Genomic DNA, 25,481 nt, shown 5'->3' with positions numbered 1-25,481 from the left:
CTGGGAGCTTTGTATCTGCGGTTCAGTTCTCTGCCTACGCAGACGTGGGAAGAGTTCACTTGAGGAAAAATTCTTTCTAGCTTACTATTCCCTTTGCCCCAGGGCCTGTGGGAGCACATGTTCCAGTGTTCTTGCTGAGTGTATGGATTCTGTGATAAAGTAACTGGGTTCCTGTGGTATAGGCATGTGGTTCTCACCAATCAGAGTTGGGTAGGTAGTAAGGGTTGATTACCAGGACAAACCCCTTCTTTTCTTTTTTATTTAAATTGAGGTATAGTTGACATAGAACATTGCATTAGTTTAGGTGTACAGCATAATGATTCCGTATTTGTGTAACTGACATGATCACCACCAGAAGCCTAGTTAACCTTGTCACCATACATAGTAGCAAATCTTTTTTTTCTTGTGATAAGAACTTTTTAAAAAATGTTTACTTTGGGGCGCCTGGGTGGCGCAGTCGGTTAAGCGTCCGACTTCAGCCAGGTCACGATCTCGCGGTCCGTGAGTTCGAGCCCCGTGTCGGGCTCAGGGCTGATGGCTCAGAGCCTGGAGCCTGTTTCTGATTCTGTGTCTCCCTCTCTCTCTGCCCTTCCCCCATTCATGCTCTGTCTCTCTCTGTCCCAAAAATAAATAAACGTTGAAAAAGAAATTAAAAAAAAATATATATATAAAAAAAAAAAAATGTTTATTTTGAGGGGCGCCTGGGTGGCGCAGTCGGTTAAGCGTCCGACTTCAGCCAGGTCACGATCTCGCGGTCCGTGAGTTCGAGCCCCGCGTCAGGCTCTGGGCTGATGGCTCAGAGCCTGGAGCCTGTTTCTGATTCTGTGTCTCCCTCTCTCTCTCTGCCCCTCCCCCATTCATGCTCTGTCTCTCTCTGTCCCAACAATAAATAAAACGTTGAAAAAAAAAAATTAAAAAAAAAAATGTTTATTTTGAGAGAGAGAGAGAGAGCACGTGCACATGAGCGGTAGAGGGGCAAAGAGAGGGGGAGAGAGAGAATCCCAAGCAGGCTCTGTGCTGTCTGTGAAGAGCCCGATGTGGGGCTTGAAGTCATGAACTGTGAGATCATGACCTGAGCTGAAATCAAGAGTCAGACACTTAACCAACTGAGAGCCACCTAGGTGCCCCAGTGATAAGAACTTCTAAGATCAACTCTCTTAGCAACTTCCAAAAATGCAATATAGTAATATCAACTATAGGTACCATGCTATACATTACATCTCCATGACTTACTTATTTTATAACTGGAAGATTGTACCCAGTAAAGTTCTTGATTATTAATGTCACTGAACTGTGCTATATGGTGCCAATTGGAGATGCCAGCAGAAGTGGAGGTTTTAAGATGCCTGAGAAACAGGCTGCTCAGAAGACTGTATTTATCTAGGCTGAAAACCTTTACTTAGCAACATGTAAGTCAACCTAACTTGAAGGTGATAGTGTGCACTTTGATATTATAATGTCTGTATCTCCATAAGGCTAAAACATGCTTTTTAAAAGCTTTCACTTAATGCGAAATCTCTCTTAACAGATTTTTAAGCATACAGTACGGTATTATTGACTATAGGTACAATGTGGTACATCGGGATCTCTAGAACTTACTCATCCTGCTTGACTGAAAATTTGTGCCTGTTGATTAGTAACTTCCCATTCCCCTCCCACCCCTGCCTAGATCCTGGCAACCACCATTCCATTCTTTGGTTCTATGAATGTGATTATTTTAGATATCTCAGGGGCACCTGGCTAGCTTAGTTGGTGGAGCATGTGACTCTTGATCTTGGGGTTGTAAGTTCAAGCCTCATGTTGGATGTAGACATTACTTAAAATAGATATCATATAAGTGGAATCATGCAGTATTTGGCTTATTTCCCTTATTTTAGTATAATGTCCCAAGGTTGAGCATGCATTTTTATTTTTCTTAGTGTTTATTTATTTTGAGAGAAAAAGCATGAGCAGGGGAGGGGCAGAGAGAGAGAGAGAGAGAGAGAGAGAGAGAGAGAATCCCAAGCAAGCTGTGTGCTGTTAGCACAGAGCCCGATGCAGGGTTCATTCTCATAAACCACGAGCCAAAATCAAGAGTTGGATGCTTAACTAACTGAGCCACTCAGGGGCCCCTGAGCATGCATTTTTAAATGGATATTTACAAAAAGGAGATCATACCTTCAGTACTGACAGTCCTCAAAAACAGAAAATTACCCTAGTTTGTTTTGTGGGTTTAGAGTTTCATAAAGTGTGGCACACCTATGTTCATAAGTGCTAAATAAAGGAGTGATCAGAAAGGGTGGGGTTAGTTGAAGTAGGCAAATCCTAATGTTGAAATTGGTCTTTTGATTTACCCTGTCGATTGTTTAATTTTTTTGTACAAGGTTTAGTATAATACTATTTAGCTGTCTGCCTAAATCTGCCTGAATCTGCCAGGCCAGAAAAGAAAGCCTGGCTCTGAATCCCTCACAGGGTTTTACCCTTCATAAAAGGTACTTTGAAACTTTGAACAAGTTATAACAGAGAGTGTTTCTTGTAGAGTGGGATTAAAGGAATTTTATATAAAGACCTTGGGCATTTGTAAGTGGATTCCAGTCAGTCATAATTGATAACCATTTATTATTCACTGGGTGTTGCAACATTTGATATTAAATTAGGCTGTAGGATCATAGATCAATTTCTTTTGGTGGGGGGGGGCAGGAGATAATGGTGTTAATGAGGTGACTTTTGGAAAGAACTAAGGATGAGGGCTGGTTGTCTGGAGAACCAACCTTGTGATTTGAGGCTTTGGATTTCATGCCCATCCCCCTGGCCTCTTGGGAGGGGAGAAGGAAGAGGACCTGGAGGTTGAATTAATCACTAGTGGTCAATGACTTAATCAATCATTCCTGTGTAAGAGAAGCTTCCTCAGGGGTGGCTCATTCAGTTGAGCATTCGACTCTTGGTTTTGGCTCAGGCCATGATCTCCCGGTTCATGAGTTCCAGCCTCACCTCGGGCTCTGTAGGGAGCCTGGTTAGGATTCTCTCTCTCCCTCACTCTGCCCCTCCTCTGCTCATGTGTGCTCTCTCTCTCTCTAAACATTAAAAAAAAAAAAAAAAAAAAAAAAAAAAAAGAGCTTCAGTAAAAACTGAAAGGATGGGGTTCAGAAAGCTTCTGGGTTGGCAAACACATGGAGACTAGGGGAGGTGGTATATCCGTGGGAGCTCCACACCTTCCCACATACCTTGCCCTATGCATCTCTTCCACCTGCCTGTTCCAAGGTTATATCCTTTTATAATAAGCTGGTAATCTAGTAAATAAAATGTTCCTCTGATTTCCATGAGCCACTCTCGCAATTAATCCAGCCCAAGAAGAGGGTTGTCAGAACCTCCAAGAGCTGGTCGAAAGCACAGGTGACTGCTGGACTTGAGACTGGCCTCTGAAGTAGGGGCAGGAGGCAGGAAGACTGAGCCCTCAACCTGTGGGAGCTGATGCTGTCTCCAGGTAGATAGTGTCAGAATTGAGTTAATTGCCTCATGGTGTGGAAAAGCACACACTTCAGAATTGGTGTCAGAGTTGTATAGGCACAGGGCCAAGTGGTCTTATTTAGTCACTGCAGGTGTAAAGCTGATGAAACTCAACAAAGACAGAGATCTTTGTTCTGGTCGCCTACGTATTCCAACCCCTAGAACAGTCAGTCATGCACTAAGTAGGTATTCAGTATGCAGTTGCTGAAAGAATGAGTTGATGAAGTGGTAGGGTTTTGCTTAGTGGATGATGATTTTTCCGTCATATTCTACATGCTTCTTCCTCAGACCAGTCTTGAACTAGACTGTGGGATGCAAAAAAGGAAAACAGGAAACTTTAGGCAACTCTGGGGTAAAAGACAGAAGCGGGGAACCAGAAGAAGGAGATTTACTATCGAGTGCAGGTGACATTTTTTGACAGGTGCAACTGTTAATGGATTGAATCCATCGACATGGGCAATGTGATTTTTTTACCTATCTAAGCAGAATTGAAGGTGAGAGGGGCTGGCCTAGAAAAATGGTGAAGCTCCTGAGTTTTTCCACATGTATCATCAGATTCTTCACATGTTCTGTCCCTGTGAGGAGAGGCCCCTGTCTTCACTGTGAGCCAGTGCTGGCCGACCAACTGAATGGGCTTCTGAACACTAGGTGGGGATAGGGAGTTCTTAAGAGATGGATTGTAAGACTGCGAAGGAGGCAAGGCTACTGGAGTGTCTCTGGCGTTGAGTGTAGTCAGGAGTGCACGAGACTTCTCTGAGGCTTATCATTGGTTAATGCCCCCCTGGGGAATGAGGGCTCTGCAGGGGAATTTGCCAGGTGAAAAGTATTGTATGTTTCAGGTCTTATCAGCTGTGGGTACCCCTGGGCAGTCAAAGCCCTGAGAACCCATCACCCTGGTGTCTCAGTCTGGGAGGCAAGCTTTCTGCCACCAGTTTATTTGTTCCTGAAAGGGAGCAAGCCACCCGGGGAATTTATCTCCTCTCTTTCCAGTAAGCCTTTTGTGAAGTTGGGGATCCAGCAGTCTGCAGAAATAATTCAGAAGCATCAGTGTCATCATCAGATCTATCATAAATTAGAAAAGAGGTGCTTTTTTTAATGCATTATCTCTCGAATCTTCTCAAAACCTCTATCATGTATTACCATTCCCATTTTATTGAATAAGAAACTGAGCTCAAGAGATTTAGAAACCTACCAACCAACAGCAGTAAGTGGGAGGGAAGGTTGGGATTCAAACTCATGTCTGTCTGCCTCTAGACTTGTGTTCTTTCTGCCAACCCAATGTACTCATGTACTCATCAGCTAGAGAATAAGAAGCATGGCTATATATAGCTCTCCACCCCTGGCTTCCACAGCTCTGTTGGTAACTAATTGCTGTTTTCTTCTAAGTCAAAGAGGCATCTAGTTGTTGTAGTGTTGTGCTGAAGTGTAACTAGGTTTCCAAAACCATTGGAAAGTCCTGGAGGCATATTACTAGGAGCTGCCAAAATAGGGCCAGTGGTATTTCAAGGGCACGGGCTCTTCAATCATAACCCTGGGCTGCCTGGGTGGTTCAGTAGGTTAAGCATCGACCCTTGATTTCAGCTCAGGTCATGATCTCACAGTTAGGTTCATGAGATCCAGCCCCACCTCAGGCTCAGGCTGACAGTGTGGAACCTGCTTGGGTTTCTCTCTCTCCCTCTTTCTTTCTTTACTTCTCTCCTGGTTGCATGTGTGAGGGCTCTCTCTCTTAAAAAAAAAAAAAAAAAAAAAAAATCATAGCCCCAACCACAGATCCAAAGTGTACTGTGCTAGAATATAAACTCTTTGACCCAAAAAGGTCACCATTTTCCACCTTTTTCTTCCTCTGATTTCTAGCCCAAGGCTTTGAAAATTTTAGGGAATGTTGTGATTCTGCTGCTGCCCCTTGAGCCAGCAGCTCTGATAGGCTGAGAGACTGTGGTTGGAGTAGTAGGCTCCATGAGAGCAGGGACTAACTATATCCATTTAGCGCTTTCTTTTTTGCATAATGCCTGGCACGAGTGAATGCTTAATCAATACTTCAAATGAATGAATAGTTGCAAGTTAAAACATTTTAGAAGTCAAAAAGGCAGAAACTTCTAAAAAGTAAATCAAATTCATAACACTTGAAACCAGTGAGTCGGGCCATCTTGGGCCTTAGAAGAAACATGTTCCAAACTTTTTAAATAGTGTCAAATGTACATGAGTAAATTGATGATGTGTGAGAGTGGTTCAGAACATTTAATGCTTTATGATGATTTAAATTGCTTTTAAAGGTTCCTGGGAAGTTGGAGAGAGTTGACTATAGGACCAATGGAGTGTATTTATTTAGTATATTGAGATCATCTCTACTTTTAGAGACATTGATTTTGTAGTCTGTCCTTGTTGAAGCCTCTTAGTGAACTGCAGGGTATAGAGTTGTGGATAGAGGGACTGGGAGGGGGTGCCTGGGTGGCTCAGTTGGTTAACTGACTCTTGATTTTGGCTCAGGTCATGATCTTACAGTTCATGGGATCAAGTCCCCACATCAGGATCTGTTTAGCACAGAGCCTGCTTGGGATTCTCTCTCTCTCCCCCTCTCTCTCTGCCCCTCCCCTGCTCGTGAGCTTTGTCTCTCCCGTAAATAAATAAACATTAAAAAAATAAATAGGTTAAGCACTCAACTCTTGATTTCAGCTCAGGGCATGATCTCACAGTTAGTGAATTTGAGCCCCGAGTCAGGCTTTACTCTCCCTTTCTCTCTGCCCCTCCCCTACTCTCTCTGTCTCAAAAATAAATACACTTCAATTAAAAATAAAAAAATACATAGACAAACAGGCCTTAAAAAAAAAAAAAAAAAAGACTGGGAAGCACCTCGCCTGCCAAATGAGCTGGAAAAGGCAGGTCTGATGCTAAAATCATTGCCACCATGGAGCTGGGATTCAGCTATCTTCCTTTCCTCTACCACATAGGAAACAGTGAGGGAGAAAGTCATACATTATTCTGATTGCTAGTAGAAAGTGCTTCCTGAATAGCCTGCTTGTAACGCTGCTGTAGGTGTGAGTCCTTCATTTTGCTGGGCTTGAATTCTGCACCCTTCTCTCAATCCTGTGAGTTCCTACTTCTGTTGCCTTCTGACTCCTTATTGTAGCATAATCTCATAAAAAATCCAAGTCCACCACTAGATAGTATATGACTTGTCTCTTTCTAGGAAAAAACCCTCCAAATGATTGATAACTTGAAACTGCATAGAAACAAAACATAACTCACTCTTTTATAATTCCTGAGTGCAGAATAATAGGAAATAAGAGTGTTAAAATGAAAATGCAGGAGGTACGCTGCTAGCAAGTAGCACAGCTAGAAGAATAGACGGTGACTGTTCTTAAGACCTTCTTTTTCAAGTATTCCACGTCTCAGTGAGATTTGGACGGGCTTCTTTTACTCTAGCATTTCAAATAAAGTCCCTTGGCAAGTGCATATGTAGTTCAGATTTCACCCCAGGGTGCCCAGAAAATATTCTGTAAGATGTAGGTTTATTTTCTTTGGGCTTACAGGGAACGAGTCTAGTTCCTTATGGTCATGATCAGCAGAGCTGTAAGCACCTGATGTAAATTATGTCTGGAAGGCACCAGTATTTAAATATTCAGTCTTTACTCTGTCAATAGACATGAGTGAACATGCTGATTTTTTTTTAAAGGATCTGCAGTTGAGACCTCACTTAAATCTCTTAACTTTGTTGTAGTGGCCAACACGTCACCAACACTTTCCAGTCAGTATTTATAAGGTTAAAGGGTATCTAGAATATACATTACATGGCAGATTTCCAGAGCTGAGGGGTCTCTAATTACGGTCTCTATTCTAATTAGTCTTACTCTTAACCTAGCTTTTCCCCCCATATTATAAATTTTAGCATGTGATCAAAGGAAATAAACAGATCTAAACAAAAATTTATATGTAAACATATATCACAGCTTGTTTACATGGACTGCTGGGAAGAATTTCTCTATAAAGGGTACGAATAGTTGTTTTCTGAAAACAGCTGCTTAGTTTTTATGTGAAATCTTAGAACTATTTGTGTTTTCCTTTGTGTTTTGGCTGTTAGAAGACTAAGAATCAGGGGGCGCCTGGGTGGCGCAGTCGGTTAAGCGTCCGACTTCAGCCAGGTCACGATCTCGCGGTCCGTGAGTTCGAGCCCCGCATCGGGCTCTGGGCTGATGGCTCAGAGCCTGGAGCCTGTTTCCGATTCTGTGTCTCCCTCTCTCTCTGTGCCCCTCCCCGTTCATGCTCTGTCTCTCTCTGTCCCAAAAATAAATAAACGTTGAAAAACAATTTTTTTTTTTTAAAAAAGACTAAGAATCAAATGTGTGGGGGTGCCTGGATGGCTCAGTTGGTTAAGCATCCTACTCTTGATTTCGGCGCAGGTCATAATCTCTCAGTTCATGAGATTGGAGCCCTGTGTCTGGCTCCACGCTATGATCGCAGAGCCTGCTTAGGACTCTCTCTCTCCCTTTCTTTCTGCCCCTTCCCTGTTCGCTCTCTCAAAAATAAATAAATGTTAAAAAAATAATTTCTTTAAAAAAAAAAGAATCAAATTTGTGGTCTGTCTCTGCAAGCATATAAACATGGACACACACACACACACACACACACACACACATATACATACAATAGCATGGATGAACCTTATTGTTTGATTCTTCATTATCCTTTGGTCCTGAAAAGTTATGTAGATTTCAGCTAGAGATTTTTTTCAGAGGGGCATTCTGAATGTTTTACCCAGCATATGCCATGATAAGTCTCCCAGAAATCCCCTAGAATAGCTGCTCAGATGTTTCAGTTGCCCTTATTCAGCTGGTGGGTTTTCTTACCTCCTCTGCTATTTCTCTTCTGCTTTCTCCTTCTGGGTTCTGTGCAAGCTTAGGCTTTGGCCGCCTCCCTACTGATACGGTCCCTGCACTGCATAGCCCCTGGACATGGAATTATTTCCCCCTCTTTCTCAGTGACTGCTTTTCTTGAAAAAAATGTTAATGACTAAAATTCTCTGCCTCATCAAGATATGAAAAAGAATATTCATATCTTTTCTAACTCCATAGTAGAAAAAAGGAAGTACTGTAAATTTGACTTAGAACTTAAGGAAGCCTCCTGGGTTGATGCTTGGGGTTCATTTCTTTCAGGTTTGTTTGATGGTTTGAGTTTAATATTCTTAAAATTTGTCCTTTTTTTTTTTTTAGGTGAATGTTGGATGTGTACCCAAAAAGGTAGAATTTTTATTTCTTCTTCCACACTCCTTTCACATATTTGATAAAGCAATGCATTGATTTATTTCTTTTGAGTGAGTGAATGAGATTATATCTAGGTCTAGTAGTTAGGACTGGTCATCTGCACAGAATTATTTTTTCTCAATCTAAATTACTGAATGGAATCTTCTAAAGTATTCTTATTCAATTCTATAGCCTCATGGATTCGCTGAACTGTGGTGATATTTGCTCCTAGTATCTGTGGTACAGATTACATTGAATGAACTTGTCCTTTACCTGTGACGAAGAGGAAGAAATGGCAGTTATTTCCAAAGCTGCATCTTGCTTATACTTGCAAATAATTTTACTCCATATTTGAATGTACTTTGGAAACATGTTATAATCCCAGATGACAACCTTTTGTTACTGAGATTACATTCTAAATTGGTGTTTTTTTGGTAACAGGTAAGCAAATATTCCTAATCTCATCAGTGACACATAACAGAGAGTAATTCCAGGAGGGTTTTTTGTAATCTGTTCACTAGTGTGGGTAGGTGTTTTTTAATCATAGGAAAGTTTCCTTTTTGCTGTGGGACAGTTCCTCAGTTATTTTTTTTTCTTAGTCTTAGATTTTGGAATCTGTTCTAATTGAAGTCATGCAGTTATGATATATGAATTATGTATATCAGTTATAAGGTGGTTTTATGTAGTTTAAACCAGTTATGGTAGTTAATCCATTAATAGGCACTACCTCATTATTTAAAAATATTACCTGGGCATAGTGGCCTGAATTTGTAATATTTTGTTCCCATATATTAAAAACATTTATTTATTTATTTATTTATTTATTTTTGAGAGAAAGAGAGAGAGAGAGAGACAGGGGAGAAGCAGAGAGGGAGACACAGAATCCGAAGCAGGCTCCAGGCTCCCAAGCTGTCAGCACAGAGCCCAATGCAGGGCTTGAACTCACAAACCATGAGATCATGACATGAGCTGAAGTGGGACGCATAACTGACGGAGTCACCCAGGCGCCCCTGTTGCCATATATTATGTTTCATTTATTCCTTCTATTATCACATGTGCAGGACATTTACCTTATATTTTCATAGGGCTCTACTGACTTCAAAGTGCTTTTGCATTCTTAAAGATCAGTTGGTAATTGCCTCTTGTTTTCTAGAACAGGTTGAAGCCTAGAGTAACTTCCCTCCAGGAGGGTAGAGTGGGGTAGCAGCACAGAAGGAATCAGATGGGTAGGCCTGCTACTACCCTCATTAGGATGAGCCTAGAAGCCCAATGTGGTTCATATACAGCACCTTCTCCAGAGAGTGTTTGAGGCTATAGCATCATACATAATACAAGTTGGAAGTAAATAAATATTGCCCCTCATGAGGAGATGAGGTATAGTGATGTTTCTTTTCTTTTAAAAATTTTTTGTTTAATGTTTGTTTGTTTGTTTATTTTGAGAGAGAGAGCGAGAGCAGGGAAGGGGCAGAGAATGAAGGAGACAAAGGATCCAAAGCAGGCTCCGAGCTTACAGCAGAGAGCCTGATGCAGAGCTTGAACTCACGAACTGTGAGATCATGACATGAGCTGAAGTTGTACGCCCAACTGACTGAGCCACCCAGGCGCCCCTATAGTAATGTTTCTTAAAATAACCTATTTTATTTTGTAGTACTAAGAAACCTTTCATGTGCATTAAGATAGACCATCTAGCAGATAAAATGGTTAATGCTATATTAAATGAGTTTCACCTCAATTAAAAAATAAACAGGGTGCCTGGGTGGTTTGGTGGGTTAAGCATCTAATTCTTTCTTCGGCTCAGTCTATGATCTCACAGTTCGTGAGTTTGAGCTCTGCATTGGGCTCTGGGCTGACAGCCGGAGCCTGCTTGGGATTCTGTCTCCATCTCTCTCTGCCACTCCCCCATTTGCTCTTTATCTCTCTCTCAGGATAAATAAAAATAAACTTAAAAACAAAACAAAACAAACAGAATCCAGCAGGGCCATCAGTTCTTCATTTTTAGGCATAAAGAGAGAACGGTACAAAGAAGGAATCAAAGACTTGTCAAAAATGGAGTCTCAGGCTTGTCTGACAAAGAAAACTGATAGTTTGTCATATAGAGTTCTGGATGCTATCTTGTATTCTGTTACCTTGATGATGAGTTGGCATAAAAGGCCTTTACAGATTTCAGGCTGCATTCCACAGAAATGTGCAACAAATCTTTGAGTTCCAGATGTCTAATTACACACATCGTTACAAGGACATGTTCATAGGTACTGAGTATGTGATAGGGATTTATTCTCTTAAGGTTTTCAGTCCTCATCTTTATCTCAGAGCATCTTCTAAATTACTTTAAAGCTACAGATGCAATTCAGTTTCCTAGCACCAATCACAAAAGACAGGGCTTCAGGAAGACTGAAAGTTAAAAAGAGGGTGTAAGCAGTAATAAATTTTACTGGAAGGACTATGAGTCTTATAACATCCTGCTTTTATAGAGTTTATAAAATAGGGAGTTAATAGAAGTAATATCCCCCAACATTTCAGTAGCCTCCCTATAAAACCTGTCTGGTCATATTTCTGAACTTTCTCTTTTAAAATGTTTACTTTTGTTTTTATTTTAAAATTCAGTATTTTTATCTGCTTTTATGTGGTTACCTTTTGTGCATGATTTCTTTTTTTCCTCAGGATTCATGCACTACTGTTGTTGCAGGATTTTTTTTTTTTTTTTTTTTTTACAGGTAATGTGGAACACGGCTGTCCATTCTGAATTCATGCACGATCATGTCGATTATGGCTTTCAAAGTTGTGAGAGTAAATTCAATTGGCGGTAAGTGTTAATGCTTAGAGGTTCTGTTTACCAATATTAATATTTTTCTTTCATAATTAAATGAGCCATAAACTTTTTTGGGAAGATGTTCCTGTGGTAAAGTATATATATAACATAAGCTTTTGGAGGTGATGGCTATATTTGTGGCCTTAATTGTGATGATGGTTTTAGAGATATATACTTATCTCTAAACTCACCAAGTTACATACAGGAAATATGTACTGTTTTTTGTATGTCAGTCGTACCTCAATAAAATGGTTTTCAAATACACAAAGTCCATTTTAGCTATTTTTAAGTTGTCAGTACAGGGCCATTAAGTTACATTCATAGTGTTGTACAGCTATCACCACCATCCATTTTGAGAACTTTTCCACCATCCAGAACAGAAACAATGTGTTCATTGAACAATACCTCCTCAGCTCCTCCCCCCAGCCCCTGGGATCACTCATGTACTTTCTGTCTCTATGAATTTGCCTGTTTTAGGTACTTTGTATGATATTTGTTCTTTTACCCCCGGCTTATTTCACTTAGCATAATGTTTTCAGAATTCATGCATGTTGTGACATGTTTCAGAGTTTCATTCCTTTTTAAGGCTGCATACTAGTCCCTTGTGTGCATACCACATTTTGTCTATTCATTCATCCTTCAGGGGACTTCTAGGTTGTTTTCACCTTTTATCTACTGTGAATAATGCTTGACCTACAAATCCCTGGTTTCATTTCTTTTAGGTCTGTACCTAGAAATGAAATTGCTGGGTCAAATGGCAATTCTGTGTTTAACTTTTTAAGGAACTGCCATAAACATGTAGAAGCCATCCAATTTTCAGAATATTAGCAAAATCATTCATTTATTCAACAAATATTTATTGAGTGGCCACCAAGTACTTAGGCACTGTGCCAAAGCAGCTGTCCTTATCTTCTTTGGAGAAAGACATTTACATATTGTGGGTGCCTACCAAACATTCTCCTTGGAGTAGAATGAGGGTTCTCTGCGTTTGGCAGGGGAAAGGGGTGACTGCCTTCAGAGATACTCACTCATGGGGTGCTTATTGACTCTTCTGTGTGTGTGTCATTCTCTGCTGATAGGGGCGTTCAGGGACAGGTGCCCTACTCACTAACTGAAAGAAGAGAATTTTGTTTCTCAGTACTGACTTAAGTTTCATTACAGTGTTATAAAGGAAAAGCGTGATGCCTATGTGAGCCGCCTGAATACCATCTATCAAAATAACCTAACCAAGGTGAGTGTGCTGGGAACTCTGAAGAAGGAGCTATTCTTTGTTGGAGTATGCTACTAATCTGACCAGACAAAAACACAACCTTCGCACATATCTCTTGTTTCTTTTATTTTTTTTGCAATTAAAGATTTTAGGTTGACCTGCCAGAACAGAAGTGTATGTCTCAGTAAGCCAATCTTTTTTCTTTTTTCTTTTTTTTAAAATTTATTTATTTTGAGAGAGACTGAGTGCAAGTGGGGAAGGGGCAGAGAAAGAGACAGAGACAGAGCATCCTAGGCAGGCTCCGTGTAGTCAACATGTCAAGCAACGCGGGGCTTGAACCCACAAAACTGTGAAATCATGACCTGAACTGAAATCAAGAGTTGGACACTTAACCGACTGAGCCACCCAGGCACCCCTGGCCAGTCTTTTTTCTACAGAGCGGGCAGTGCATGCTATGATTGGTGGACCAGGTGTCACAGCATGGCTGTACCTTGAGTAGGTCTGGCCCTCCAGTTAGTTCCAGAAACCAAAAACACAAGAGACTGATGTACACAACAATATGCTAGTTAATTCATTAAAATCAGAAGTACCGTCTGGCTGGAAAGCTGTTGTTCATTTGTTCACAGCAACCTCGTCCTTGGTGGCTAGATCTGCTCAAGAGACCAAATTGTGGTTCAGACAGTTGCTTCTGTGAATGAAGTCTGATTACTTTGCCTAAGAACACCAGGCAAGGGTGTGTTTGCCTTTAGCAAATCTGTACGGTCCTTTGTTAGTCTGAGGCTTTTTCTGCTTTAGTGCTTAGGTGTCGTACTTCTTCAACTCGGGACTGCCGGTGGCATTGATAAATGGTGCACCTTCCAGCTGTGCTTTTTCTTGACAGCATATTTCCCACCACCCTTCATTTGCCTTTGTGGTTTCACTTTGCAGTTTCTAAGATTTCTGCACAGCTTGGATTATATTTAAATCTGTAGATTCTTGGGGCGCCTGAGGCGCAGTCGGTTAAGCGTCCGACTTCAGCCAGGTCACGATCTCGCGATCCGTGAGTTCGAGCCCCGCGTCAGGCTCTGGGCTGATGGCTCAGAGCCTGGAGCCTGTTTCCGATTCTGTGTCTCCCTCTCTCTCTGCCCCTCCCCCGTTCATGCTCTGTCTCTCTCTGTCCCAAAAATAAATAAACGTTGAAAAAAAAAATTTTAAATCTGTAGATTCTTAGTGATACTTGGGCCACCATAGTCCCATGGCAGCATGTTTATAAATCAATTTTTAGGATGAGTTACTTCTATAGATGGCTAACCTCATATATTTTTATGTCAATTCTTATTCATTAGGTTTATTTTTTGGAGGGTGATATTTTCTGACCTTACTCCCCAATTCAAGGGAGAAATATTTGGGGCCTTCAGTGCCCTCTACACTAGTGACAAGAGATTTTAAGGCTGTTAGACATGAGCGTAGAGGTACCACTCACTATACTAAAACATCCACATCAATTTTTTTTTTAAATGGAGCAAGCTAAAATACTTTTGCAGAAGAGACAGGAAAATCACTCAGAAAACAGCAAAAAACAAAACAAAACAAATCTTGGTGTCGTAGAACTTAACTATGTGTGACCTTATGGGAAAGGAATTACTTACAGTTGATGCAGAAATTCTGAAGAGGAAAGGAAACCTTCTGTCAAATATCTTAGGAAATGAAAATAAACATTGTATCAGTTCCTCCCCCAGATGATTGTTATTGCGGGTTGACCCATACCCTTTTTGTCTTCTGAAGGAAGGTTTCTCTTGTGGCTTCTGGCATTGATCTCAAGTCAGCTTGGCTAAAGCAGGGCATCTATAAAACAGGCCTGAAGGGCTGTTTGGAAAGGAGGAAATAACTTAATTCAGAACCAAGCATGTTCCAAAATGTTAAAACATGCTATTTTGTGATCAGGCTTCCACGATTCCATTATCCTGGTAAGTTGCCCACATTTGCTTGCCAATGCACGTATCATGGCTTCAGAAGCTTGCCAGCAGTCCCTAGATGGAGGCCTTGGCTCAGAGGATGCCAGAGTCTGCATTCTCAACATCTCTAGCATCGAACTTCATTGTCATGTTTCTGGTATTCTTCCATTTTGTTTAGGAAAACAGAAGCACTGCATTTTCCTCCCTTGGCCAAAATATCCCTCTTTTGCCTCTACTCCCTTCACCTTTATCCTTTGTCTTTCTCGGCCTTCTGTCCCTCCTCCAGACACGCCATTCTTCAGTGTGATTTCATTGCAAGTGAGGAAGACCTTCTCCCTCAATTCCCGGGGACAAGGATGTAGCATTTTTCCTTGTGGAGGTGATTTGCACATGTTTTTATTTTTCAGTCTCTGGATTTTGGCCCAAGATAGCATCTTCTTAAAGTACACTTCCAGCAATCAACTGGCAACCCCCTTACCTGAGTATCAATTAACAGAAGTTCTGCAGAAACTTAAAACATTAGAGAGCTGTCTTGGCATTGGTAAATGTAAAATCCAAATCCTCTGTAGAGAAATGGAAAGAGCTGATAAGTTGCCACAGGTGTTTTTATGTTGAGAACAGGCTAATGTCGATGTCACGGTTCCTTTTCCAGTCCCATATAGAAATCATCCATGGCCATGCAGCATTCACAAGTGATCCCAAGCCCACAGTAGAAGTCAGTGGGAACAAATACACTGCTCCTCACATCCTGATTGCCACTGGTGGCGTGCCCTCTCGTCCTCAGGAGAGCGAGATCCCTGGTGAGTCTTCTGAAGGCAAATGCTTGTTGGTAAGAGTCAAGAGGAGTTTACTGTTGTCTTCAACCTTACAAGCCATGCCAGGGGATCTGCCTATACCAGTTCTTTCTCTTGGACAAGGCCACACAGCCACGAGAGAAAGTCTCTGCAGAACCTAGATGTAATTGGGGTAAGTGGTAGCTCGTGATGGGGTGAAGAAAGATATTTCTTCCAGCTCCAAACGCATACATACTACAAGTAACACAGGAAGAAAAATCAGCAGAGTCTCTTCCTTTCCTTCTCAGCATGGCAGAGATTGTCATCTGCCTGAATTTGTCACGTGGATTGTTATTTACAAGACAGGTCTTGAGTTACTCTTTTGTTCAAGGGAGTGAAATCTTGTAGGGATGAAACTTAATTACCTATTAAGCCTCTGTGTGCAGTTTTCTTACATAGAGAATTCTAGAATTAAAGTAGTAAGTATTTTCAGGTAGTCATATTTGCTCTTGCATTTTGTGCACACAGGGATGAGCCATGAACATACTGCCTTATTCTGACATAAGAAACATTGTTCATGTCTTTCTCCCCAACTAGATTATAAGGTCTTTCTGGGTGGTGATCATAGCTTATACATATTCTGTATTCTCCCTGGATTGGCTTCAGAAGACTCGTGACCAGTCTGAATTTATATGGGAAATTTTGAGCGTATGTGCATTTATGTGTTTTATTCTCTCTGGGGAGAGGATCCAAAACTTGCCACCGGGTTTTAAAGGGGGTTCATGACTCCCAAAAGGTCAAGAACAACTACCATAAAAGATAGAAAGATGCTGTTCTCAAGTACCTTAAAATTTAGTTGGGAAGATTGGACATAAGCATCCTAATATGAAACAGTCTCCAGGATTGATAAGTCAAAAAAGCAAGGTGTGGAACAACGTGTGTAGTATGCTCCAATTTGTGTCTTTCTGAAATTTCTGAAAAGGCAGGGAGACTATACACACACTGGAATATCTGTGGAAGGATACTCTAAGCCCTGTCATGCTGACTCTCTGAGGGTCCTAGAGGTTGAGGGTGGGAAGGACTTCTGCTTTTCACTAGATGCTCTGTTGTGCTTTTTGGATTTTTAAGATACATACATTTATTAATTTAAAACCTGTAATAAAAACAAATGCAAAGAAATAAAAGGTAAATGTTCCAAGTTTTGTTCTCTTTCTCTCTTTCTTTCTTTCAAAGTTTTATTTTTGAGAGAGAGAGAGCAGGGGAGGGGCCGAAAGAGAGGGAGACACAGAATCTGAAGCAAGGTCCACATTCCAAGCTGTTAGCACAGAGCCTGATGCGGGGGCTCGAACTCATGAACCATGAGATCATGACCTGGCTCAAGTTGGACACTTAACTGACTGAGCCCCCCAGATGCTCCCCTAGATGGTGTTTTCTAGACAGTGAGCCTTGGGTTGTTCACAGGTGGGACAGATTACTAAGGGATGGCATAAAGCAAAACAACTTACCAGGAAAGGGGCTCACACACTGAGCAGTATATGCTGAGGAAGAGGAAGACCGAAAGAACCAGTGGGTAATAAAGATGTCTTCGAAGGACATTCAGCCAATTCAACCAGTTTTTCCAGCACTGAAGTTCTGGGGGCAAATTCATTAAGCTGAGACTGGAAGAGGGTCAGGGCCAAATTTTGGAGACTTACAGAGTTAAGTGAAGGAATCTATAATTCATGACAACTGGGTCAAATAATGGTTAGCTTATAAATAGGGTAGTGACAGATCTAAGTGATAATTTTAGAAAACTAATCTGACAGTGACTTACAGCGGAGGGAGATCAGTTTAGAAAGCTGTCACAGTAGAATGTACAGGGGGTGAAGACATGGTTACGAAGCCCAGCATTAGCATCTGACCTATATGGGAAAAGCTCAGTTCTGCAGACAGTTAACTGAGCCACTGTTCATGCCAGCATCAGAGAAGAGAACGGGCATAACAGACTCTGAGAAGGGAGAGTCAGGTACTGTATTTCAGGACACATTACAAAAAGGATATTCATCACACCTGAAATCAGGATGTGTCCTTTCATCATGGTGCCTTGAATTTAGCAAAGTGCAAATTTTTTTTTCTTAAATATTTATTTTTGAGAGAGAGAAAGCTCAGGGGAGGGGCAGAGAGAGAGAGAGACAGAGGATCTGAAGCAGGCTCTTGTGCTGATAGCAGCAAGCCTGACGTGGGGCTCAAACCCACGAACCATGAGATCGTGACCTGAGCCAAAATTGGACACTTAACCGACTGAGCTACCCAGGCTGATTAGATATTGTGGCGGACCCTTGAGAGAAGGAATCACAGATTGACAACTTAGGACTGCATTTGGATTATTGGTGGAAGGTGGTCCATTTAACTGAACTGGTGAACTTGAGAGAGGGATACGGTTGGAACATAAGGTTTAGTTCTAAATGTACTGAGTTTGAGGCAAAGTAGAATTATATGGCAGGGCAGTTAGAAATATGGGACTGGAACTTAGGGAGAAGGTCACAACTAGGATATTTGGAAGTCATCTAGGATATTTGGAAGTGAGGGAAGAGTTGGTTGAAACTTTTAAAGAAAAATGGAGAAGAGGGTCTAGGCTGAGCCAAGGGGCAGGAGAGCGAAGCAGAGCTGACAGAGAGTCTATTCATCATGGCCAAGAAGATCCTAGTTCCTCAGAGAAATGTTAAAGGTGGTTGTTACTGCTCTTTTTTTATTCCTAGACAGAACAAAAATGTGCACTCAGGGAAGACTGGGTTGGGAGGTTCCCAAGTGGAAACTTTGATAAAACTTGTTGAAACAGAATGTGATGGCTGAGAAAATGTCCGGGTCCTGTACAAAATGTTGATGTCGTTTTACAAGAGGAAGCTCAGTCTATGTGATCTGTATTGCATTTTCCTATATAGGTGCCAGCCTAGGAATTACCAGTGATGGATTTTTCCAACTGGAAGAATTGCCTGGGTAAGTTGGTTTCCTTCCCAACCTCAGTATTCCTTCTTCCTCAGTCTCTCTAGCTAACATTTCTTCTTCCTCCCCTTCCCAACCGTTAAATGCAGGCATTCCTTGAATTGTCTTCTCCTACTTCTCTTTTTACAACTTTGGGTATCTCATCCACTAATACCCCAGTGAACGACTTGGATCTTTCATTGCACTTTTTTGGACCAGAATCAAATATTGGGTGGTTTTGGAGAATAAATAGTAAAGTCCTAAAATGATCTTCTTTCTTCACCTGGATACAGCATCAACTGATAATGTGTCTCAAGTAACTGATTCTGGTTTCCAAAGCAGCTAGTGCAAAGGGAATCTCCCATGAATGAAGGCTTTGTCACTGTCACAAAAAAATAGGTTTTCTGAATTTGTCCTTTATGTGTGTTTGTCCAAAACCTTAGTATACATTTGTCATGGATTTAGATACATAGAGAAAAAAATATACTGTGGAAGATTGTTTCTCTAATTTGAAGAAGCTGCCAGTTGCAGGTTTTCTAGATGGAGGGAGCTTCCTTTCACTCCTGATAAGCAAGGACACATAGGGGCTGGAGGAGGGACCCTTTTGGCCCAGGGACTGGCCTCTGTCCCCTTCTGAGTAGCACTCACGCTGGAATCAGTATTGCTCAATTCTGCTGCTCCCTCAGTGGTGCTGCCAGTCCAGTTGAGGTCTTAATCCTGTGTTTTTCTAAAGGCCTTCGTGGAGGGTGACTAATGATCCATGTCTATGCCTTTGCCTTTAATGATCTGGAGCCACAGTTAATAAGGGGCAGGAGGGCTTCTCTGCAGTTCCATAGCTGCAGTGAAAACCTTCCATTGAGATATTTGGATCAGGCCATCTTCTGACTTTGAGAAAAGCACAGTCTTTTTAGATTTGCTGTCTGCAGAGCATACAACTATGTTAGAGAACAGCTTTTCTTCCCTCACGATCCACCCTGTACTGTTTGGTTTTAGGACTGAATGATGACACATGTGAGAATGTTCCCATAAATGTGGTCATGACTTGTCATGTTTGGATGATGTAAGTCAATCTAGACTCACCCTCAGAGAAGCTTCTTTATAGATACTTGTCCATTAAAAATTTTTTTTTTTTTTTTTTTTTTCAACGTTTATTTATTTTTGGGACAGAGAGAGACAGAGCATGAATGGGGGAGGGGCAGAGAGAGAGGGAGACACAGAATCGGAAACAGGCTCCAGGCTCTGAGCCATCAGCCCAGAGCCCGACGCGGGGCTCGAACTCACGGACCGCGAGATCGTGACCTGGCTGAAGTCGGACGCTCAACCGACTGCGCCACCCAGGCGCCCCCATTAAAAATTTTTAAATAAATGATTTAGGGGTGCCTGGGTGGCTCAGTTGGTTAAGCGTTGGACTCTTGATTTCAGCTCAGGTCATAATCTCATGGTACACGAGATCGAGCCCCATGCTGGGTGCTGCCCTGACAGTGTGGAGCCTGCTTGGGATTCTTTCTCTGTCCCTCCTCTGCTCATGTTCTCCCTCTCAAAAATAAATAAATATTTAAAAAAATGCTAGCGGGGTGCCTGGGTGGCTCAGTCAGTTGAGCATACGACTTTGGCTCAGGTCACAATCTTGTGGTTCATGAGTTCAAGCCCTGTGTTGGGCTCTGCATTGATAGCTCAGGCCTGGAGGCTGTTTCAAATTCTGTGTCTCCCTCTCTCTCTGCCCCTCCCCTCCTCACACTCTGTCTCTCTCTCAAAAATAAACATTAAAAAAATTTTTTTAATGCTACCAATACAAATTTAATAAATGAATTTATGCATTTTAGAAACAAAAGATTCTGGGAACATAGGAACTGAATGAACAATTTTTTTTTCTTCTTTTTGTAAGAGTCCTTTATCATTGTTAATTTGGTAAGTAAGTAATTGAAGAAAGAACAGATTCTGTAGGTAAGGTGCCCTGTGCTATGGGCTGTATGATTCAGTTTTTGCCCTCATTGGGCTTTTTTTTTTAAAGTTTATTCTGACAGAGGGAGAGAAGGAGAATCTCAAGCAGGCTCTGCGCTGTCAGAATCCGACGCGTGGCTTGAACCCATGAACTGTGAGATCATAATCTGAGCTGAAATCAAGAGCCAGATGCTTAACCAACTGAACCACCCAGGCACTCCCTCATTGCACTTATGGTTGGATGGAGGCCGGGGCATCGACCTGTGGAATGTTGTGGTCCAAGTCATTCCAAGGGCCATAAATGATGAGACATGCTCTGGGAACTTGGAGGATATAAGATCATTTCTGGGGGATACTAAAGTGGTAAGAGGTAGAAGAGAGGTGCCTCTGGGAGCTGAGAGCAAAACACTGAGGTCACAGTTCTCTGAAGAAGCCAGCTTGTTTACACCTGTTTCTTATATGTCCTCTCTGCTTAGAAATATCCTCACTCCTGTAGGAGCTGCTCATCTTTCAGGAATCCAGAGTGTTTTCTGAGTCCTCGACCCTGCACACACTAACTGGTGACTCTGTGCTTTGGCACATGCCGGCATGTGTCTCCCCTCAGGAATTCCTCCAGGATGGGAGCTGCTACCCACCCCGCCTAGTGCAATGCTTAACCAAAGTAGTAATAATAAGTGTTTGGGGAAGAAAAATGGGTAAGGGAAAGAACAAGGGGAGGGAAGACCCAAAGAAAGGAGAAGAGATCAAGTAGAGTAGAAAAGAGGGAGGTAGCACTGGAAGAAGAGCTGTTCATTGGTTTCCAGGCTATGTAGACATTTCTCTTGTCAAATCCTGGGTTGTGAGATAAGCTGACTTGCAACCATTTGGGTTCACACTTCATCCTCTATCTAGATCAGAGCCTTCTGATGGCACAGACTTACCACATGGATACCTTACCATTAGAAGGTGGTAAAGAAGAGTTTCCTTTGTTATTCCCAGATGGCCTATGTCTTTAAAATTTTTTTTTTAATGTTTATTTTTTAGAGAGAGAGAGAGAGGGTGTGTGTGTGTGTGTGTGAGCAGGAGAGGGGCAGAGAGAGAAGGAGACACAGAATCCAAAGCAGGCTCCAGGCTCTGAGCTGTCAGCCCAGAGCCCAACACTGGGCTTGAACTCACCAACCATGAGATCATGACTTGAGCCAAAGTCGGATGCTTAACCGACTGAGCCACCCAGGTGCCCCCAGATGGTTTACTTCTTATCCAAGCGTTATAATGATGTTCGAGGACTGTTCTTAAAGTGTTCAAGAACTCCAGCCTTGAATGGGATGGCTCCGCACTTACCTTGTAGGCTGCAGCTTGGAAGTACCCTTCGTTGCTCTAGGCTCAGGATCACCTTCTCCACCACTGATTCTGACCTCCGTCAGAATTTATCTAGTGTTTAAGATGTCTTCTTAGACCAAAATTTATGCAGGGAGTCTAGTTTTAATTCAGACCTGACAACTTAAATGGCTTGCTTTAATTGGCCTTTAACCTATTGCAAAGATTGGTAGAATTGAATAATGATCAAGGAGAAGTTCTGAGCAGGGAAGAATTGTGGTGAGCATGTTGCCAGTTTTAGTTTTAGGTGCAAAGGTCCCTCATGAGGTATCATCTCTAGTGTCAAAGGTTTTTTTTTGTTTTCTCTCTGAAGAAATGAGGCTAAAGAACTTTTAACAACTAACAATCTATTTCCTTTCTACAAAGGGATATTTTCCATGTAAAATTGCCATGTAGTATCCAGGATTGAATCTTGGAGCAGCAAAAGGAAATGAATGGAAACACTGGTGAAGTCTGAATAAAGCCTGGAGTTTAGTCAATAGCAGTGTACCAGTGCCAATTTCTTAGTTTGGGTGATTGATACATGGTTATACAAGATGTTAACTTGTAGAAAAACTGGGCAGAGTGTATACAGGACGTCTCTGTGCTATCTTTTCAAGTTTTCTGTAAATCTAAAACTATTCCAAAATAAGTTTATTTACAAAAATATTAACCCTCTATCTCATTTTAGTCGCAGTGTCATTGTCGGTGCGGGTTACATTGCTGTAGAGATAGCTGGGATTCTTTCTGCTCTGGGTTCAAAGACATCGCTGATGATACGCCATGATAAGGTAAATTCTGTCCTTTTCCCTTCCCTTTGCTTGATGTTAATCTTTTAAAAGTCCACACTTAAAATATTCTCTTATGTTGTCATTAAATATTAGGGTCCAAAGCATGTGGAGGTTGGTTGGTTTGTTCTGTGTGAAACCACAAAGGAGCTGTTGAATTGGGCCTCATGTCCTTACCAGCTGCCAGTAGATGATAATGTTTTTCATTTCATCAAACTGGTTGGTATTTTTTTCATGAAGTGCTAGATAATATCAGGTGCCTTAGTAAGGAAACATGCAGGCTTAAATATAAATATTAGTTAAATTGAACAGACTGTCGGGTTAATTTCTTATCCTGGAAATCAGTTTCACATGGTCAGGAGGTAGTGTTAGATTATTAACACTCAGTCAAAAAAATTTGCTACATTCTTTGTATTAAAAGAAAACCTACCAAACCTACATGCACAATTGTGTTCATGGCAGCATTATTCACAATAGCCCAGAGGTAGAAGCAACCCAAGTGTCCATTGACAGACAGATGAATACATAAAATGTGTATATCTGTGCAATGAAATATTTTTCAGCCTTAAAAGGACATTCTGACATATGCTATAGCATGGATGAACTTTGAGGACATCATGCCAAGTAAAATAAACCAGTCACAAAAAAGATGTATCTGATGTGATTTCCACTTACATGAGGTATCTAGAGTAGTCAAGCTCAGAAAAACAAAAAGTAGAATGGTGGTTGCCAGGGGTTAGGTGCAGAAAGAAATGGGGAATTGTCTAAGGACAGGAGAAAAGTTTGGGAGACGGGTAGTACAACAAAGTGAAAATACATAACACTACGGAACTGTATCTGTAGAAATGGTTGAGTTGGTAAAGTTAATGTCATGTATTTTTTACCACAATATAAAGATAATAATGATAGAGGCAGCTTATAGATCATCTTATTGAAATGTCATTGATAGATGAAATTAAGACCAAGCAAGGTTTTGTGACTATTAATTAGCATCATAACTGAGAGTCAGCTAAGATCTTAGAAAGCCCAGGCCAGTACAGTTGACCCTTGGACAACTTGGGGGTTAGGGGTGCAGACACTTTGTGCAGTGGAAAATCTCAGTGTAACTTTTGACTCCCTAAAAACTAATAGCCTCCTGTTAACCTTGACATGAAGCCATACCAATAACACAAATAGTCAATTACCATATTTCATAAATGTGTTATGTGTATATTTTTTAATGTTTTATTTTTGAGAGACAGTGCAAGCAGGGGAGGGACAGAGAGGGGGGGTAAACAGAGGATCCAAAGCAGGCTCTGTGCTGACAGCAGCAAGCCCAATGTGGGACTTGAACTCACGGACTGTGAGATCATGACCTGAGCCAAAGTCAGACGCTCAACTGACTGAATCACCTGGGCGCTTCTTGTATGTGTATTATATATCAAATCCTTAGAATAAAGTATGCTGGAGAAAAGAAAGTGTTACTAACAAAATCCTAAGAGAAGGTCACCTTGCTGGCTCAGTGGATAGAGTACCTGTGACTCATGATCTTGGGGTTATGAGTTCAAGCCCCACATTGGGCATAGAGCTTACTTGAAAAGAAAAAGAAAATCCTAAGAGAAAATACATTTACAGAATTGTACTGTAAAAAATCTGCATATAGGGGCGCCTGGGTGGCGCAGTCGGTTAAGCGTCCGACTTCAGCCAGGTCACGATCTCGCGGTCCGTGAGTTCGAGCCCCGCGTCGGGCTCTGGGCTGATGGCTCAGAGCCTGGAGCCTGTTTCCGATTCTGTGTCTCCCTCTCTCTCTGCCCCTCCCCCGTTCATGCTCTGTCTCTCTCTGTCCCAAAAATAAATAAACGTTGAAAAAAAAAAAAAAATCTGCATATAAGTGAACCTATGTAGTCCAAACATGTGCTCAAGGGTCAACAGTTTTTTTCTGCTAAAATGCAGCCTCTGTGTCTTACCTGGTGAAGTGTTACTTTATACTTTTAAATTAATCATGGAAGTACCACTGGATTTTGGTACAGTGCTAGAGCTTTCAGAGACCTGGTTTGAGGCAATAGCAAGAGTGTTGGCCTAAGAATCCAGCTGACCTTAACAAGCGTGTGACTTGGGTAAGTCATTTAATGCTTTGAGGACAGGATTTATCAGATCCCTAACCACTCAGATGCTATGGTTCTAATTCTTGATTATTTGAGCAAATAGAAGGAGACAAGGGAAACTGATAACCCAGGTCAACATATACTCGAAGGAACTTTCTCTTTGGCTTTGAGACTTGTCATATAATTAACCCCCAGGAGAATAAGGAAACAAGCTGCAGCAGTTTGCCAATAGAGTGCATAATTCCTGCACTTGGAAAATAGGCTCATTTGCATCTGTACTTGGCCTTCCTGCCCTCCCTAAACCTCAATGCATCAGGCTTATTCTCTCTCTTTTCCCTGTCCTGGTATAACTCCGTTTTAGAACTATCCTACGAATCACTCAAGACCTCCCACCTTTTTTTTTTTAAGTTTATTTATTTTGAGAGAGACAGACAGTGCATGTGCATGTGCACGAGTGAGAGGAAGATAGAGAGAGAGAGAATCTTAAGCAGGCTCTGCACTGTCAGCACAGAGCCCAACACGGGGCTCGAACTCAAGAGCCGTGAGATCAGGACCTGAGCCAAAGTCAGATGCTTAATCGACTGAGCCACCCAGGCGCCCCAAAACCTCCCATTTTTACCCTGCCTGGGGTTTGTTGCATGTTGATTATCACAAAGAAATCTCCAAGGCCATGATCTTGACTCTTTTGCTTAGATAGGAGATTTTGCTAGAGAGATCCTCCCTTAAATCATATCAGAGTGGAAGCTGCCCTGGAATACTGAAACAGGAAGGAGAATTTTTGGTCCCGAGATATAATTATGGAAAAGAGGAGCAAGTTTGTGAGGAGAAGGACATGGCAAAGATAGTAGAAGCCTGAAGGTTGCCTGTTTAACTCTAAAACTGGAGTTGGTGAAGTCAGACATAATACAGGCATTGGTGGTGAC

At 41.6% G+C, this 25,481-nt stretch overlaps 1 protein-coding gene across 1 annotated transcript in view; it reads left to right on the top strand.

Annotated features, from left to right (window-relative positions):
* Positions 1 to 25,481, top strand: part of GSR (glutathione-disulfide reductase) — a 46,749-nt gene that overhangs the window by 7,059 nt on the left and 14,209 nt on the right. Inside the window, exons 2-7 of the mRNA XM_045455949.1 lie at positions 8,694 to 8,720; positions 11,438 to 11,526; positions 12,694 to 12,763; positions 15,329 to 15,476; positions 18,371 to 18,425; positions 22,378 to 22,477. Of these exons, the coding sequence (XP_045311905.1) occupies positions 8,694 to 8,720; positions 11,438 to 11,526; positions 12,694 to 12,763; positions 15,329 to 15,476; positions 18,371 to 18,425; positions 22,378 to 22,477 (489 nt within the window). The remainder of the gene's footprint in view (positions 1 to 8,693; positions 8,721 to 11,437; positions 11,527 to 12,693; positions 12,764 to 15,328; positions 15,477 to 18,370; positions 18,426 to 22,377; positions 22,478 to 25,481) is intronic.

This window comes from Leopardus geoffroyi, chromosome B1 (genome assembly GCF_018350155.1).
Source record: "Leopardus geoffroyi isolate Oge1 chromosome B1, O.geoffroyi_Oge1_pat1.0, whole genome shotgun sequence".
Classification (NCBI taxonomy): Eukaryota; Metazoa; Chordata; class Mammalia; order Carnivora; family Felidae; genus Leopardus; species Leopardus geoffroyi.
The sequence above is the reverse complement of the archived record's forward strand: the minus strand, read 5'-3'. Positions and strand labels throughout refer to the sequence as shown.